The sequence below is a fragment of the Sciurus vulgaris genome (assembly GCF_902686455.1).
Source record: "Sciurus vulgaris genome assembly, chromosome: 9".
NCBI lineage: Eukaryota > Metazoa > Chordata > Mammalia > Rodentia > Sciuridae > Sciurus > Sciurus vulgaris.
In genome coordinates, this window is record NC_136469.1 from 28,751,599 (window position 1) to 28,771,842 (window position 20,244).

The 20,244-nt window shown below is 32.1% G+C and overlaps 1 protein-coding gene across 4 annotated transcripts in view; it reads right to left on the minus strand.

The window, feature by feature from the left end:
• Nucleotides 1–20,244, minus strand: part of LRBA (LPS responsive beige-like anchor protein) — a 723,813-nt gene that overhangs the window by 466,843 nt on the left and 236,726 nt on the right. For all 4 annotated transcript variants that reach the window (XM_079154183.1, XM_079154182.1, XM_079154184.1 and 1 more), the window contains exon 34: nt 19,449–19,510. In XM_079154183.1, the coding sequence (XP_079010309.1) occupies nt 19,449–19,510 (62 nt within the window). The remainder of the gene's footprint in view (nt 1–19,448; nt 19,511–20,244) is intronic.

Here is a 20,244-nt window from a genome sequence, read left to right on the forward strand (position 1 = left end):
ACACTGTATACAATTATTCACTTAATTTTAATAGAATCATAACTTCTTTAGAGATTAATAACTCCACCATTTTCTGCAAATTAAATAATTTCCTAAAGCATAATTTGATGTCTTGAGGTACCATATAAAATTACCTGAACTTTAAAATTAACTCCCAAACACTGGCATGCTCTAACGCAGATAAAATCAGGCCACTGATTGACAAGATTCACTATATAGAATCCATTCTATGGTCACTTTATTTTTGTTTGTCATGTTAATTCTTTTTATTTACATGTCTCTGATGGTTAATGATGCTAAGCATTTCTCATGTACATTTTTAGGCATTTATATATCTTTTGAGAAATATCTATTGAGATCATCTGCATATTTTTTAATCATGATAATTTGGGGGTTTGGATTTTTGTTGTTGCTAATGAGTTTTGAATTCATTATATATTCTGGATATCAATCCCCATATCAGATGAACAGTTGGAAAATATTTTCTCTTATTTTACAGAGTATCTTCATTCTGTTGTTTCCTTTGCTATGCTGAAGATTCCTGGTTTGAAAGATCACATTTGTCTATTTTTTCCTTTTGTTGCCTGGGTTTAAAGACTTACCCAAAACATCATTGTCTACACAGTTCAAATGTTTCCCCTGTGTTTCATAATTTCAGGTACTGCATTTAGAGTTGTTTTTTATACCCAGTGACAGGGGCCCACTTCCATTCTGCCACTGAATATCCAGTTTTCCTAGCACCATTTAGTGAAGACTAACTTTTCTGCCTCTGTTAAAAATCAATTGCCTTACATATGTGGATTTATCTCTAGATTCTCTATTCTGCTCCAGTGGGCTGCATATTAGTAGTACATTTTAAGGTCACGTATTGTTCATCCCCCTGCTTTGTTCTCTTCACTCAAGATTCAGTTGGATATTTGGGGTTTTTTTAGGTTCCTTATCCTCTTTTTTTTTTTTTTTTTTTTTTTTTTTCAGATTTTTGTGAAGAATGTAATCTACAAATCACTTTGAGTAGTATTAACATTTTGTCATAATGTCACTGAAATGTCATTCACTTTCCTTGTTAAATTTATTCCTATGTGGGTTTTTTTCCTTTTCTTTTGCCTTTTTGGTTGCTACTGTGAATGAGATTGCTTTCTTAATTTATTTATTTTTATTTTTTTTTTTTACTTTTTATAGTTGTAGATGGCTAGCATGCCTTTATTTTATTTATTTATTTTATATGTGGTGCTAAGGATAGAACACAGTGTCTCACGCATGCTGGGTAAGCACTTTGCCACTGAGCTACAGTCCCAGCCCCTTACAATTTTTTTTAGCAAGTTCATTATATATTAATGCCACTGATTTTTATGTTGATTTTGTTCTTAAACAAAATTTTATCAATTCTAAAACTATTTTGGTATTTTTTGTTGGTTTGTTTTGCTTTGTTTTGTTTTGGTACGAGGGATTGAACCCAGGCATACTCCACCACTGAACCACATCCCCAGCCCTTTTTTGTATTTTATTTAGAGACAGGGTCTCACTAAGTTGCTGAGGTTGGCTTTGAACTCTCAATTCTCCTGCCTCAGCCTCCCAAGCTGCTGGAATTAAGGCATGTGCCACCACACCCAGTTCTAAAAGATTTTTAATGGAGTCTTTAGGTCCTATGTATATAAAACCATATCATCTGCAAAAAAAGAGATAATTTGACTTCCTTTTTTTTCCCCCCTCTTACCAAATTGCTCTGGTTAAGACATCTACTATTATGTTGAATAAGAGTTGTGAAAAAGGACAACTTTATCTCATTCCACATCTTAAATGAAAAGGTTTAGGTTTTCCTCATTCAGTAAGATATTAGCTGTGGATTTGCTGTACATCACCTTTAGTGTGTTGAGGTCTCCACCTTCTATACCTAATTTGTTGAGGATATTTATCACAAAGACATGTTGAATTTTATTGAATGCTTATTCTGCATCTTTAGAGATAATGACTTTAGTTCTTTAATCTGTTGATGTGCTTTATTATGCTTACTGCATTGTTTATGCTGAACTAACCTTGAATCCCTATGACAAATACCAAGGATCTCTACGGTATTGTTTATTTCATTTAGTGAGTTGTTCGGCTCCAAGATAGATTTGTTTCATTTTTACCATCTCTATCTCTTTGCTGAATCTTACTCATATCAGCTATTTTCCTAATTTCTTCCAAACTATCTATCTGTATTCTCTTGGACCTTGTTAAGTTTCTTAAAATCATCATTTTTAATTTTTTTTTCTGGCAATTCGACAATTTCTTTTTAGTTCTGTTGCTCAAGAACTCAAGGTTACTCTGGAAATGTCAGATTATTTTGCTTTTTTATGGTTCTTGCGTCCCTACATTCATACTTGCATACCACTTGATTCAGGTGCCTCTACAGGGTGACTTCTTTAGTACCAGATGTTCTGCTGATGATGTGGCCTAAGGGGTCAAGTGGGTAGGCAATAGTCCCAGGTGGGTGCATTAGTGTAATCTCCATATAGCTTCATCAATTTTAAATAATGTCAGACACACGTGCAGGTGTTTCAGTGGCCTAGGTTTCAGGGGTTTGTAAAAGTGCTCCACCAGCTAGGATGCAGCTGTCTGAGGTGCTGTAGGTTTGCCAGCAGCTCTAGATGTGGCACTTACAGCCGTGGGCGCCCAGCAATCATGAATTTCTATGTCTTGTGTCATGATGTGGATACTTTGGCAATTTCAGGCAGGTAAGAACAGGCTGGCACAACCACAAAGGTTAGGGTGCCCCTCAGTTTCTCAAAGTTATTTGGAATCAGAGAGACTCTATTGGACCAAATAATCCCAGTACAACACACCAGTAATGGGGTAGAAGGGGACCTGGCAGTGTCCACGAGCCATGCCAATGCCTTCTTAGGCCTCCATCCTGGAAAACTCCAAGTCAGCTGCATAGCTGCATCCAAGGGCCTCAAGAAGGTGGGAGGTGCCACCTGACTGCTTCCCAGGGATAAGGATAAAGGATAAGGCTATAAGAAATAACATTTTTCCAAGTGCACAAGAGGTATTTTTGCCAATATCATTCTGAAGAACCTCTGAATAATAAACATTCAAGCTTCACAAATACTATGGAAACAGAAATGTATCAAAACTAATTATTAAATATTTATTCTTTTTCTCAAGTCAATGTTTTGACCTACCAAATCAAATCAATTCTATTTCTATTGACAATAAAATATTCTTTTTAAATAAGTGTTGCTCTCAGAAACCAAACATAATTTGTATTAAAGAAATGAAGAAAAATTTAAGTAAACAAACATCTAGACTCATATCAAACTATTTTGTTTACTTTTTAAAGGCTTGAAGCCTTTTTTGTTTGCTCTTTGTTTTTAAGATAGGGTCTTTCTATGTTGTCCAGGATGGCCTTGAACTTCTGGGATCGAGAGATTTTCCTATCTCAGCCTCCCAATAGTTTAGGACTCCAGACACAAGTAAATGAGTCAGCTTAGGGCTTGGTTTCTTTGCTTACATATCCATACCAATTTTTAAGATGTTATAGTCATCAATGCCTTTTTCAAATAAATAAAATTGGATGGATGTAGCTCTAATTACCTAAAAAGAAAGACTATTAAAAGTCAAAGGAGGCCACAGAGGAGGAATCAAATGAGGAAGGGAATGTAGTTATGCAAAATGGAGAAACACATTATGCATAGCACAAAGGTCAAAACTAGGCGAAACTGTTCATAGTCAAGGAACAGTAATCTTCAGTGCTCAAAGTAACTATCAATAACTTTTCAATAGTGTTTGTATTTTGCGTCAGCATTCTCTCAACAAATATATCGACATAAACTTGAGTAACCACATACCAGTAAAGAATATAGCAGAATTATAAAGGAAAGATCTCTTCAGATGATAACCAAAGTACTCAAATGAAATAGTAAAAGAGATTATTGCCCTTTGAAAAGTTCTGATTTCAATTACTTTCATCAACTTAAACAACTAAAATGTACATCTCTTTTGTACAAATAACACGCAGTCAGTAAATGAAAACTATATACGTATAAAGATAAAAATAATAGAAAAGAAAAAAATTATGTGAATATGGCTCAATTTTATAATGGCTACTTAAATATTTTTCAACGTGACTGTGCAGAAGGAATTGAATATTGACAAAGTAACTCCATGGGAGGTACAAAATATAGGATATAAAGACTGTTAAATCCCAAAAGATTAAAATAACATCTAGTAATTTCAAAATAATCAATTAAAAAATATCCTCATTGCTGTATTTAAGCATATAAAACATTAATATATTGGACTCTTGAAATCTGTTTTTAAACTTTTTAGTAAAAACATACTCAACCAATAATATCCTTCTAATAACTTCCAAACTTTCATCAATTTAGTCAGTATCTTTCCTGAGTCAATACAGAAAGCTTGATTTCCATAAAGGTGACAGAAGTTGCTCTAACCCTTTCCAGCTACAAGCTCTCAACAGATGATCATCATTAAGACTGATCAGGGCTCCACATTCAAGAGCTATATAAATGTGTCCTATTAGTACATGGTCAGTCTGTTTGGCAACTCCAGTCCTCCAGACATATGGCAACTGCTGCCCTTTGAGGTCTGAAGTCAAGTCTTTAGGGAATCTCAAAGCCTGTACTGAAATTACAAGGAGTGTTCATTAGAGACTGCTGAAGGAGAAACATGAAAGACTTCCATTAAAACTATATAAAGCAGCTAATTATTTTAAAAACATTTTTTAACAATGTAATGTACACAGTTGTAATAAAAAGTATTTAACAACTGACTTTTTAAAAAACATTGGTTTCATGACATGTGTGCTCAGTATTCCTCATGCCTCCTATCTCCTACCATAACACAATTAACATTCATTTTATGTGAGTGATCAAGTCAAGATTATAATATCATGAGAAGGAAATTATCTCATACCTCTAAATTCTTTCCATAGACTGCTATAAAAAAATTTTCAAATGAAGTAATTTTTAAGAGTCAAATTTTGGTTTTCTAATATTTAGTTTGCAATAATAAAGACTGTTACCTTAAATCTAGTCAGACATACATATAGAGATATATTTCTTTTGAAATTTTACTTTTTTTATTCACAAGTCTCTGCCTACATTTTATTTTTATTCTGTTTTAAATTAATAATCACAAAAAATTAGGAGCATAAATAAAGTATCAGTTAACATGAAAAGATGAAAACTTATCAAGATTCAAATGTTTAAAATTATAGGAATATCAATACTTTGATAAATAGGAGTTCAAAGAAAATGCATATCATTGTCAGAATTTTGAAAACAAAACATACAAATATATTTGAATTAAAATTGTTGCCATTTTAACTGTTTGAATGTCTAGATACTTTTTGAGAGAATAAAATCCTTATTTATTAAGTTTCACAGCAAAACAATATTACTCCTGAATATGTATTCCAGTAACAAATCTTTATAAAATGTTATATAAAATTCATTAGTTTGCCTCAATCATTCCTGAATCCTCATATATGTTTGTTTCTGACAGCCTAATTCCAAACAGCAATTACAACCTCAATCCATATGTAAAAAGACAACAGAAAGCAAGTACATTAAACCAGTTTAAAAGAATAAAAATCTAAAGAAAACAGATTACCGATGATTTATATGAATGTGTAGTGCTGAAGTTAATTACAAGTAACCCAATAAAATAGTGCCTTTATTATTGTACAGCAAGTAATAGCTCTAGATGTAAAAACCAGAACTCTTTCTGCTGACTTTTGCATACCCAGTCCCACGGCACACAACATTAAGAATTAAACACGTGGTAAATAAGCCATATAGAAAACAGCAGTTTTTAACTAAAAGCAGAAAACTTTCCTCCTGTTTAACCATTTGGAGGTCTTCCACTCTGAACAATGGCCACTGTAAACTGATACTATGTATCATTTTAAAAATTGTTAAGATTAATATAAAATGATTTTAATTTCAGTGCTCAAAGTTGAAGTTAACTTCAAATAAAAATTAAATAACTGAAATAATATCACATTTGGTTGGTATTCATTAGAAGCAAATTAGGGGTTTTTAATATTTAAGTTATGAAATGATGATATATCTTCACAATTAAATTTTTCCAAACTTCATACTATATCCACCTATAAAACTTTGGTCTCTGATTTTAAACATATCCAAGACATATATTACCTGCTATAGTAATTTCTTATATTTGTCAAGAACCATAACTTATGGCCAATCTGATGCTTAACGACTCACCTGGTAAAAAAGAGTAAGATCTTTGAATCCAGAATGATTCTGTAACTCTTTTCAAATATTTATCAATACTTACAAGGAAACAGTAGCTGACACCAACTATGATAGAAAAGTTGAACCATATTATGGATAAACTCATGATGTTTTTGGCCTAGCCCATAACTGAAACACTGATACAAACTGAGCATTCCTATTCTGAACATGTGAAATCTGAAAGGTTACGAAATCTGAAAGATGACATTAAGAGTTATAACAAATAGAAATTACACATATTTACATGTATAATGTTTTGTTTTGACATGTGTACATTGTAAATGATTAAATCAAATAATTAACATATCCATCACCTCATGAACTTTTATTTTTGTGGTGAGAATATTTAAGCTCTACTCTCTTCACCAGAATCTGAATTTTACAGAGGACTTTTACATATGATCTCCCTTTGTCCTTCCTCCATCCGACAGGACTCAGGTTGAGAATCACCATGTTGAGCAATTTTTAATGATATATTTGATCAGGAAAAAAAAAGTTGAAAATCAGTGAATTAAATTAACTATAAAAATTTTCTCAACTATGGGTAAGACAGTAGCTCTGTTAAAAGAAATGTGGCATAAAGGAAAAGTACTGAAGTTTACAAAGATACCTTCAAAAATCATTAGAGTAGTGACCCCTAAGATGACATCAAAGTTCCCTGTATCCATGTACACTGTATTTGGTTTCCTAGAAAGAGGTGTCATTGTGGCTAGAACAGAAAACCATGTAATCACTTTTGGGGGCCTTTGGAAAATGTGAACATTAACCTTACCTACATGGAAAATAAAGGTAAAAACTGTCAATCTCTGATACCTCTTCTAACTTAAATATTTTATGATTCAAGACAAAAACAGAATAGACTGGGACATTACTGTATAAATAGAAAAAAAAATAAGAGAGACTAAAAAAATAGTGTTAAACTAAATTTGTGAGAAAAGTCAAATTAATTTCATAAAAAAGAAAACAAGAGGCACTGAAAATGTTAAATAGAAAAGATTCTGCATGCTCTTTAAAATTGAGATTCAGCATCTAATAATTGTAATTTGTAACCTACTTTGTTCTTGGAACAGTTTACATAGTTTCACATGTATTATTTAACGAGGTCTTAATAAAACCATTTCACTCAATAAGAAACTAAGGCTTAAGCAAGTGAAACAAGTAAATAAACCCAAAGTTACACAATTAATAAGCTGCAGAAGGAAAATGCTTATTAAATTCAGTATCTATCATCACAGCATTTTCTGGCCTCATCTTTTCTTAAAAACTGGCCCCAGGGCTAGGGATATAGCTCAGTTGGTAGAGTGCCAGCCTCAAGCACAAGGCCCTGGGTTCAATCTCCAGCAGGACACCTCCCCCCCTCCCCCCCCAAAAAAACGGTCCTAGTCATTTTCCTTCCTCCTTTTGTCACTTGTAATAGAAACAACTGTTACCTCAAATGGTTCACTTCAAGAGGCTGAGGAATTTACTCCTGGAAAGGCAAATAACTAGCTTTAGGTTCGATTATTACTTCATTCAGACCAAGATCAAAGTTCAAACTTCAGACTTTATTAAAACTTAGTGCATACTTCTAACTTTCATACAATAAACTGGTGGTTTGAATAAAAACAGACTAAATAAAAAAGATAAAATAGGTGAAATACTTGGATAATTACTAATAAAGTATTGTTCCAAAATTTTTATTATGTTCTAACTATATGTGTCAACATACTACAGTACTAACACTTTTAGCTCAAAGCGAACTAAGCCAGGGTACAAACATTTTTTTTTTAAATAGCAAGATTTAAACTTGTATCCCAAGGAGCTAAAATGGCTAATAAGAACTCTGACGACTCAGACTAAAATCCATCATGTTATACACTATTTTTGAAAAATATATAACATGAGACTATAGCTGAACCTTCAAAAAAGTTATCAGAGAATCTGGCATTAAAGAAAAGCTTTACACTTTCAACCTAGCCTTTCTGTAACACCATAACTTCAGTAGATTGATTTGAAGTAATAAAAAGGACTACGCAAACCCAAGCAGTAACAGCTGAGAAACAAAGACACTGACCTGTATTCGGAATTACATTAAAACAAAACAAAACCACAAAAAGAACAAAAAAAAAAAAAAAAAAAAAAAAAAAAGTTATGCTCAGGGTATTCTCATTTGTGCATTCCTCCCTTTTTCTAACTCTCTTCTTAATCCCAAATTTAAAAGACTAGTTGTAAACCAGTAGGGTGCCAAATTAAAACACACTTTATTTTCAGATGTCTCCATACTCATAGACTGACTTCCTGTCAGGAAGAGTTCCATTTCACTGAATACCCCAATCAGCAGGGAACTTGCAGAATTAAGTGCCAGTTGATATTACTATGTTTTACATTTACCACCCTTGAGAATAATGTTCAAAGATGTAGTAATATAGTCAGCATGTTATCATCCTTCTGACTAGACTGCCAAGCCACAGGGTGTACTGCCAGTTCCACAAAATTTACCTTAAATGCTTGTGTTTTCTAAATCCTAGTGTGCTGGTGAATCAACGGGACTCCTGTAATTCAGAGTGAAGCCTGCATCTAAAGTGAAATTATGTTTTTCTTTGACAGGAACAAGCACTTTAAATAAATATTATGGAAAGGTCTACATTCACATTCAAGTAAAGAGCATTTAAAGTTTGTTAATTTATCAACCTAAATATTTTTTTTAAAAATGGTACTTACTTGATTTATTTTGAATTTTAGCATATTACTGCTGTTGTTTAAAGACAAACAGTATTTATAATATAATATAATATTAATTTATATTAATTTATAATATGATATAATATGAACATATATTTATAATATAAATATATATTTATAATAGAAAGTTATACAGATTTGAATGAACTTTAAAAAACAAATATTTTGCCATAATAATATAGTTATTAAGCTAATTTTAAATACTTCAAAATTGTTAGTGCTTCTAAGATTTTTCACAACCAATTTATAGAGCCTGAATCTTCATCTACCCCCTCCAAATCCCACAACTTCCTATCCATGCTGCAAAGGTCTCTAGTGCCTTCTTATAAGGTCAATTGTTTCTACTGCACACAAAATTAAATTAACTTTGAGCACTTCAACATCAAATACTGATTCTCCCTGCGTTTGTGCATTATGAGGATAAAGCTCTCACAATAGCTCCATGACAAAAACAAGTAATTATACTGGAAGCCTATATTTATTTTTTATCTAAATATTAGACACTGCCCTACTGATTTTAATCCCATCTACAATCAAAAGGTCATAGGTCCTTCAATAGCAAATCTCAGGTGTGATAAATTTATATTCACTAATTTTCTATAAGTAGATTCTAAGGAAGAAGTATAAACGCACCAAAAAAGTAAAGAATAACATTTAATGCTGAAATATAAGAATTATATTAATCCTGGTTGGACCATGCTACATATAAATTGGTCTTAAAGAAACCTATTGTCCCCTAAAGTCCTATTTACCTTGTAATAAAAGGTTGGTTACAAAGGAAATTGAATAATTTATTTACAGCATATCTAAGTATATGTTTCAACATTTAGTACACTTTGTAAATTTGCTGCCATCCAAACCTTTGAGTGTGTTGGATGATTATGATGAGATCATTCTACTTAAACATGGATTAGTTTCTTTTCTGATGCCCTGACAGACAAGATGGTATATTAACATATTTAGGCAAACACATCATTTTTAAGAGCCAGAGAACAGGCATTTATCACAGTCTTTGTTTCCAGAAGCTGTGATGCCTGAAATGAATGCAGGGCTTAAGCCAATACAGTGGCTATCAGGTGATAAAAGTAGCTCTCCAGAAAGACCAAAATCTAAGGCACAAAATTGATTTCTTCCAGAGATCATTAGTTATGACTCTTTTAATAAGATCCAAGAATGATCAGGTGAAGGGAATTTAGAATTGATCATGCTTCCTTCGAAGCACATTAGAATTACAGAAAAAGAATTCAGAACTAAGAGTCTGAAACCTATACAAGGGCTAATTTATCTTTCAGATAAGGTAGAACTGAATAGGAATAATAAAATTATCAAATAGGCGTCTTCTCTTACCTAAAGTAAATACTTTTCAATGAATCTAAAACTCAAGAATAAGATTAAAGAAGGAATCTTTACTTAAACAAGGTAAATACATCTATAAAACGTTTATTATGCAGTTGCCACTGATAAGGCACAACAGACAAAAGGGACAAGAAGAAATGGTTTCCATCCATCAAGAAGTTTAGAGTCTAATGGAAAGAAACAAATATTCCCACATAGTATGAGAAGGGCTAAAACCACTTTCAGGTCTATAAATTAAACTCTTATCTTGGCACTTAGCTCTGTGAACCCAATGTTGGGTACACCAAAACCACAAACATAAAGATAAATAAGAATTAAAGGGGTCTAGAATTATTTTCATCCCAGTGTACAAGAAAGCAAACACATACTGAATGAGTATGTTTTATTATGTAATATAAACACAGATTCTGATAACATGTTCTGATGCAAAAATAAAATAAAATCTGAGTATGTTAAAGATTGATTTTCTCAAATAATCTGAAGAATCACTAACCTCATGATGGTTCCAAATACACCCGGCTGAATTTGAACAACCAATATTCTACCCTCCACTCATTTCTCAGGGTTTGGGCTCACTAATAGAGATCACTTTTATTTATTATATTTGGGAATTATCTGTACACATATTATGGCTTGGATGTGAGGTGTCCCCCAAAAGCTCAGGTATGAGACAGTGCAAAAAAGCTCAGAGGAGAAATGATCGGGTTGTGAGAGTCTTAGCTCAATCAGTGAATTGACTCCCTGATAGGGATTAACTGAGTGGTAACTAAAGTGCTAGGGTGTGGTGGGAGGAGGTGGGAATCGGGGAACAAGGCTTTGAGGTATGTATACTTTTTGAGTTGATTTTTTTTTATAGGGGGTATATATTTCTATCTGTCAAGTGGAGACCTCTCTCTGCTACACTCTTCCTTCAAGATGTTCTGCCTCACCTCAAGCCCCAAGGAAAGGAGCTAGTCTTCTATGGGCTAAGACCTCTGAAACTATGAGCCCTCTAATAAACTTTTCTTCCCCTAAAAATTGTTCTGGTCAGATCTTTTAGTTACAGCTGACTGAAAAAACACAAGCTATACTTTCTTAAACATAAAATTACCACAAATTTCAGTTTGAATACTTAGGCATTCAGGTAATTTCTTGACTTTTAATTCTTTAATACTATTAAAATTTTAATAATGACTTCATATTGTTATTATATCTAGGTCTTGATTACAAGCAATCTTAATTCATGTTTGTATAGATAAATGTATGTCAAGAGTATCAGCTACTAAATGTCAAAAAAAACTGTTTAGCTATGTGACTATAGAGAGTCTACGGCCGGGCTGCAGTTGTAGCTCAGCTGTAGCTCAGTTGCCTAGCACATGTGAGGCACTGGGTTCAATTCTCAGCACCACATGAAAGTAAATAAATAAAATAGAGGTATTGTGTCTATCTACAACTAAAGAAAAAAATGTCTATGGCTAATAATATTTTCACTTATTTAACAAATATTTACTGAAAATTTATTGTATTCAGGCACTTTTTCAGGGTCACAGATTTCTATATCATCTTTGGAACTCTTTTTTTTTTTTTTTTTTTTTTACTAAAATAGATTACCAGCTTTTTTTTTTTTTTTTTTTTATTGTAAACAAATGGGATACATGTGTTTCTCTGTACATGGCGTAAAGGCATACCATTTGTGTAATCATAAATTTACATAGAGCAATGTTGTTTGATTCATTCTGTTATTTTTTCCCTTCCCCCCACCCCTCCCACCCCTCTTACCCTCTATACAGTACTTCCTTCCTCCATACTTGCCCCCCTCCCTAACCCTAACTCTAACCCTTTCCTCCCTGGAACTCTTATACTTTTGAAATATACAGAAGAGTTCAATTTCTATAATTGGAGATAAAAGAGTATATGTCATTTCTCATTAATGCAAAATACATTTTGACCCTGGTTTCTAGACTTTATGCCAATTCTTAAACATTATCACAGAAAGTGAATTATAAAATTGGTGAAAAATATTCATTCAGCAAATATACGAAATAATTACGTGATCAACTGGTAACAAAACATTTAAATTCATCTTTAAACTTGACATTAGTTCTACATTAATGTGGTAAAACAAAGCACGCTCCTGGTTAAATATGAATTCTTCTATAAAGAATACCAGTTTTTCTTATGATCAGTTTTAAAATCCTCTCCCTATAGAAATAATGCATAAATTGAGAGATATGTCCAAATTACATAAAAAGGAGGGGGAAACAAGTGAATGAGATTATTTCTTCTGAATAAAAAAATAATCAGGGGGCTGGGGATATAGATCAGTTGGTAGAGTACTGGCCTCGCAAGCATAAGGCCCTGGGTTCAATCCCCAGCACTGCCAAGAAAAAAAAAAAACAAAAACAAAAACAAAAAAAAAAAACCCACAGTGTTTTATTGAGTAAAAAGCTATAATTTTGCATATCTAATGTTTTTCCTTATTCACTACAATTGAAGAAGCAGAGTAACATAAATGCAGAAATCTAAAAATAGACACTTCCTGTCCACACTATTCCTCCTCTGACACAAAGGTAGTTTTTCACAAATTATGTTCCACAAAAAATAACCACAGGTAGTATGCTAATAAAAAGGATTCTGTGATTTAATATGTAACACTATCATCATTACAGATTCAACAATAAGCATTATTTTATAGTTATATACATATACAATACGTATACACACATATATGTATTTACTAGTGGTCTTGAGAGGCCCTACAGTAAAGAAATCTAATTGAAATATATTTAAACTAACATTTTCCGACCTTATTTAATACTGTATGCTTTCTTCACAGAACATACATTATCATCACATAGTACACACTCTGGAAATAACTGCATTGGAAAAGTCAGAGTGTGAAAATTTATCAAGAAGGCACATTGCTACCAGAATTCAAACAAAGGAAAGTTATAGACACTGGACAGAGTAGAGGAAATCCTTTAGGAACTGTAATATTTGTTGACCCTGAGGAAATTATACAAAGAGAGAGAACCCAGAAAAAAATTGACTAAAGTCATTTTAGTAGACTAAAATGATTAACTCATAAAATAAAGGAAACAGGGAGAGAAGGATAACATTAAGATAAAGGGAAGATCGGTAATGTAGAAGAAGGAGATTGAGAAGCAGAGTGGAGGGAGGAGTAAGAAGAGACAATGAAAAATGAATTCTTAAAAAATCATGTTATATACATATATAAATATACCACAGGGAACTACACCTTTATGCACAGGTAGAAAGAACCAATCAAATATAAATAGACAAGCCAAAGAAGTTCAGTACAGTAAAGGAAGGAATATGAGAGAGGGGAGGGAGGACAGGAAGGGAAAGAGGAAGGGTAAGTGGGGATCCTGAACTGAAATCGAATCAATGCATGTGTGAGTTTGTTGGGATGAACTCTAAAAAATATCTGCAAATGAAGAAAAACAAACTATCAAATAAGGACTGATAACTAGTTTTGTGCTCCATCCCTAACACAGTTCCCTGCCCAGGTGTTTCATTTTTCAATCCTTATAAAATTTTATTTACAGTCTTTCCTACTAATTACTTGTATCTTGCAAGTAATAGTAGTTTCCTTAAGGGCAGGGGCTAGACTTAAAACCATGACATAGGTTTGCTAAATAAGTGAAAACATACTACCACAGCAGGCATAAGAGGGTGCCTCAAGTCAGGACAAGGAGAGTCACACAAAGCTCCTTACTAGAGAAAGCATTTGAACTGAGTCTAACAGTAAAAATGGACAATTATTTAAAATACAGCTAATGGTCCCACCGCAACGCTGTACAAAAGCCTCATGAATAGAATTTATTCATAGGTGAAAAACATTCTTCTTCCACTAAGCAACTTATAGTCAAAATTCCGATTTTGTAGGTAGCAAAAAATAATCCTTTGTTTTACTGTCTCAATGATTTCTCTTTTTTTGAAGTTGTAGATGGATACAATACCTTTTATTTATTTATTTTTATGTGGTGCTGAGGATCGATGTAAAAATTTGAAGTGTACCCCCACTCTGTGACTATCTAAGGACCCAGCTGAAAGAAAGAAATCTTCTTTTATATGAAGTTTTACAGTAAGTGAAACTAATCCACAGTAATAGAAATCAAACCAGAGGCAATTGAGGTGACCCAGGTAGGGAATGATTGCAAAGGGGCACAGGCAAACTTCCTGGATTAAAATGGCTGTCCATAGTTATGAATATGTCAAAATTCATTGAACTGTACACTTTTAAAAATGTGCACACATTTCTTGCATATAAATTAGGCCTCAATCTAGTCGATGTTTTAAAAAGAGGTGAGTCTAAGTCAAAGGAAAATGTAAAAAACAAAGACCCCATTTATAAATGAACACAACTAGAGTATTTAGTAATGACAAAATAATCGACCTAATAAAAATGGGGACTTAATATAAAAAGTAATTAATATCAAAAAATAATGGAATATTTCATAATGAAAAAGACCAAAAGATGATACTGGCCAACTTGTACTGTTATACTGTGTGCATGTACAAATATGTACTAACAAATCCCACTATTATGTACAACTATAATACACCAATAAAAAATGGAAAAAAGATCAAAAAGTCAAAGTCCAACTTATGATGATTTATGACTCATGTTGCCATTCATTTATTAATTGTACAATTATATAAACATGTGTGAGCAATATTGGAGATGGAACATTGGAAATGGAATTGAAAATGAAAAGTGCTTGCCTTCAAAAAATTTATAGTCTAAATGGGAGACAAAAAAAAAAAAAAAAAAACCCATGGGCAATTAAAGTACATAATGAAATTACAATGAGATGGATCAGTGAGTGTATTGCATGATACCACAATGAGGCATAGAACTGTGGGAAAGAGGCAAGTCAAGAAACACTGTTCAGAAAAGACTGCAATTTTGCTAGAAGTTGAATGATTTTTCCCATAAATATTGATTAAGCAGCTTTCAAGTGACAAAGACTAATCTGGTATTAGGTATATTTTAATGGCAAAACAGAAATAGTTGTTACCTTCCCAGAGCCTGGCATGCAGAGAGTAAGACTAACAGTAAAAGAAACATATTAGCACAGATATATTTACAACTCCTGGTAAATTCTATGATGGATGCAATGAAATGAAAACATTCATAAAAGAAATGCCATGCAGATCTCTGAGAAAGAAATAATTAAGCTGTGTTCCTAATGCTAAGAAGGCAACAATTAAAGAATTACCAAATTTGAAAAGGGAGTATTTTAGGGAAAGAAAAGGCATGTGCCCACACTCAGAAATAAAATGGCACATTTGGGTAACTTTATGCATGGTAAGAAATGACATATAAGCAGTAAGAGACCTAACAATAGATTGTGTGTGTGTGTGCGCGTGTGTGTGTATGTGTGTGTGTGTGTGTGTGTGTGTGTGTGTGTGTGTGTATTTTAATTACTTACTCATAATCAACTACCCATCACAACTATGAAAAGTTCATGAAATAAAAAGGCAAAAGTCATAGCATTAATGTCATATATTCAGAAAGGACAAACTCAAATACAAAAGATTAAAAAAAAAGTATGAAGTAAAAAAAGGTATGTTACATGATAAAAAAATCAAACACAAAACTAACATAAGAATGGTGCTGATTCTTATTATGAATATTATAATTTTAAATTAATAGTCCAGAGGTACAGAAAGAAAGAAACATTTAAGTTAGAAATGACTCAGTCTTATACCAATACCTTCAGGTAAAGACAATGTTTCCTTAAACACCAACAATCTACATGCTGTGATTTAAAATTTTTTGAAAGAAAAATCAGACTAAGATAGCATTTTAAATTACCTTTTGCTCTTAATTAATTACTCAGGATGCCAGGACAGACTACATGGTGCTTCTAGTTTTTCTATATACTGTATGCATTTCTGATAAATGGGAAAAGAATAGATGACCTGGCAGAAGGCTCAGACAATAATATGTGATTTACAGGACATGAATGCAGCTACCACAAGATTTATCTGACAGCCCTCTCCGATAGTGGACTGTTGAGTATCCGATGGAATGATTTCTAGTCTAGAAAGTCTACTACTGAGTAGCCATACACATTATTTATTTATTAGATGTTTTGGGTTGAAACCATTTTTAAATGATGCACTTCACAATGCACAGTCATAAATTTAGCTTTAAACCCAAGAAGGGAGGTAGTGTTATTGGAATGTATGTCAGACTGAATTAGGATGAGCAACACAACGCTTTTATAAAGTGGCCTTGAATGCAATGTCAATTCTTTCAAAAATGATATTAATGTCAAATGAACAAGATTCAAATATTTTATACAACACTGGAGTAATGTTACTTGAAACATTTGTTTAACATTTTCTTTAAATTCATATAGATTTCACCAGGTTTATACATACATTCATAGCAAATATGGGGCACAAATTAGTTACATGCTTGTGACAAACTAAATCTGAAATATCGTTGAGAACTTGTTTAACTTTTTTCTGTGTATCAGAGAACATGGTCTCCTAAAGAATGTATGCAATTTTATTTTGAGAAATAATGGTATTTAACTTAAAGAATCTTTGGAGCTTAGATCTTATTTTACACAAGATTCGACATATGAATAAATCTAGTTTAGTAAACCTGAAATATAAATTAATTTTACTCAAAAATACAATGCTAAGTGTTTTCAGACAATTTTCAATTCTAAACAGGAATATTTTGGTACTAAAATGTAAATAAGATAAAATATAAAATTCTAATCAACAATGAATGAAATGAACATGGAAAAACATAAAGGTAGTTGAAGCTTTAAAGAAATATATAGTGATCTGTTTGGTCTTCCTGTCAACAAACCAAATGTGATCATTTCCTCATTTCTGAAATTTAGGCTCTAATTTTTGTTCGTAATAAAATGTGATTAAACACCTTGTTCAAAAAATGCAAAAGGAAAGTAAGTTTTGAAGGGATTCAAGAAAATAATCAGAACATGGCTGATTGTCATGAAATTAACACCAACTAATTTGTAATGTTCTAAATCAAATTTGCAGATGTTAAGTTCATAAGCATATCCCATTATTTATGTGATTAAAAAGAAGTTTTTGACCTGATCTTTCGATCTTTGGCACTCAATCCTCTCCATCTCCTCTTAAAAAATTAATTAAAATTTTAGCAAGATGGTAGCTTTTTACTTCCCACCCTATCTCAGGCTAAAAAAAATTATCAATCAAACTCAAAACATCCCCACCCAGTATCTGCAAAATGTCGACTTGAAATTCAATTTCATATCTCTGAAGCTTTCATGTAGAAAAAGACAGTTCACTTCTTAACAAAATAAATCACTTTTGTGATTACCAAGTTGACCTCTTTGAATTAGGAAAATTCAAAGTGAAAAATGTAATTATCACCCTGGAACAATCTGTATACATCTGGAGCTAATTCTGGCTTCATTTTTCACATCATTTTTCACACTGTGCTACATCTTGTAGAGATGCCATGGAACTTTTGAAGAACTCATAAAAAATGCTAGCGACTTCAAATACCCAGTAATGAATGTTATTCAAACAAAAAACCTTGAGAATTTCTGGCTTTTAAAACTTATTCTACTAAGTGATCTTTATATACCATTTAATTGGGTATTAACAGTACTGAGGCACACATGACAAATAGCTGTGTTAAAATATGCCATTCTTTACCTTTGTAGCTTTTAACATTTAAATACATAATACCATGTCTGAAATAACTTTCATGTACCAAAAATATATTCAATCCTAAACTAGAAAATTAAACTTTGCTACTGAAATTCATTTATGAAACTATGTCATTATAAACAACAAAGTCATATTCTTTTGAAAAAAAAAAAGCTGTAAATAAATGCTTCCTAAAAATAAGGATAATTTCATATATGTAATCAGAATGGTATATGGCAATTGCCATTCAAGAAATAATTAATTATTTCAAAACAGTTGGCTTAATGAAAAGTTTTATTTAGTTGACTTTTGAAGAAATGAACTTTTCTGAAGAAGAGTAAATTATACAAACATGAGTCTTACTAAATCTAAGAATAATAAGCCCACTAACAAATATAACTACTCCTCACAAGTTCATTAGGAAAACCTATTAGGTATAATCTCTAGAAGTAATTCTTCTTATTGCACTTTATTGATAAAGCATAGCATTGATTTTTCACACCTTCTATGATTCTTTAATTTGTATTCATGAAATGTCTATCAGCACAGTCTAAATAAATTTGGTAATATAGGCACTAAAATGAATAAATCGATACAAAGAAACATTAATTTTGCATTATCCTTATTCATTAGGCAAGTAAACCATGAGAGTTGTAAATGAAGGTCAAAGGTGTTGAAATGGGTCAAAACCCTTGACCTCTAGACCAATACCCTTCCTATTAAAAAAGGCTTTTTTAAAGTTTTAAGTAGGGGAATTTACTACCAGCAAGATATCATTTTAAAAGACTACAAAGAAAACTCTCAATAAAAACATTCATCTGGTTAACTGCAAAACAGAAAACAAACCAGCACAGGATACATGATTTTTACACAAATTTTTAAAATCATTAAAAAGTTTCACATTTCTGAACACAGTTATTTTGCTATTGGGAATTTTTTTCCACATCATATTATGATGGCTGCAACATTTTTGTTGATGTTTTCCCAAGTCTAATGTGTATGTCAAAAATAATTAGCAATGACAAGGATTCAAAATTATTTATCACTCATTTTATAACCTCTGCACAAAAAGGAAGTAAACCCATGATTCCCAGTGGAATCAGAGTGGCACTCCACAAAGTATAGAAATAAATCTGTTTCTATAACCTTAAAATACAAAGCAGAGAAACAGTCACTTCAAAATCATTTGATCTGGACATTTTTAACGTGACTCTAAAAGCTTTTGTTTCTCATTTATCTACTACCTTTTGGTACTTATTTCAAAATAATCTGCTAGTATGAAAGAACTAATACTTTTAAGATGATAAAATAGAAAAAACAGAAAATTCAAAACATTGTTATTGTAAAACCTAGTGATAATGCAAATATAACTTCCTTGTCAAAAGAAATTCATGTAAAAAAATTCACTTTTAGTTCAACATTTATTCTTGTACTCACCTGAGAACACAGTAGCATAACCAACTCCACAACTGAACTACTAGACTTCATGCAAACCAGACCTATTTTAAAGAGAATGTTTTTTAATGACAAAGTTAAAAAAAAAAAAAAAACAAATACAAGACTGATTTGTTTGTTATACAATTCTGTCCAAAATGGTTTTTAAAATAAAACATTAACATCGTGCAAAGAACCATACCTGTACACAATAGTGTGATTACGTAAATATGGTCTTACAATTGCCACTATTTTTGTAAATTATATCAACTTTCAAAATACTAAAACATTTATTATAACCTCATATATAATGACATTTCACAATACTCATGGAAATGTGGACAACATATGCCATATTGATCAATATCATCTACATTTTGTTTTGGAGAGAGTTGATCGTTATACATGCAGAGAAGGGAAATGGCTCTCTGACCTTTGCTTTCTCCACCACACTCTCTCCCTTCAACCCTCCAGCTATCAATCAAGTTTCCATTTTGTTTCATGGCAGCAGACATCCCAAACACTCTTATTAGTACCTTGACCTCTGACCTCACACTAAACCTTAACAGAAATGCAAGCCGTTGTCTGTTATGTATTCGTGATTTCTTATAAATTAATTCATTTACATTTTCTCTTTAGTGTTTCAATTTGGGTAGGAACTTTTATGTGGATAACACCCATCTAAAGAACTCTTCAGTTTTAATTACCAATAAAATCATTTAAAGAACATTATATAACCAGTATCTTAAAAAATACCAATAATTTAAAAGACTAAATTACTAAATCATATTACTAATGA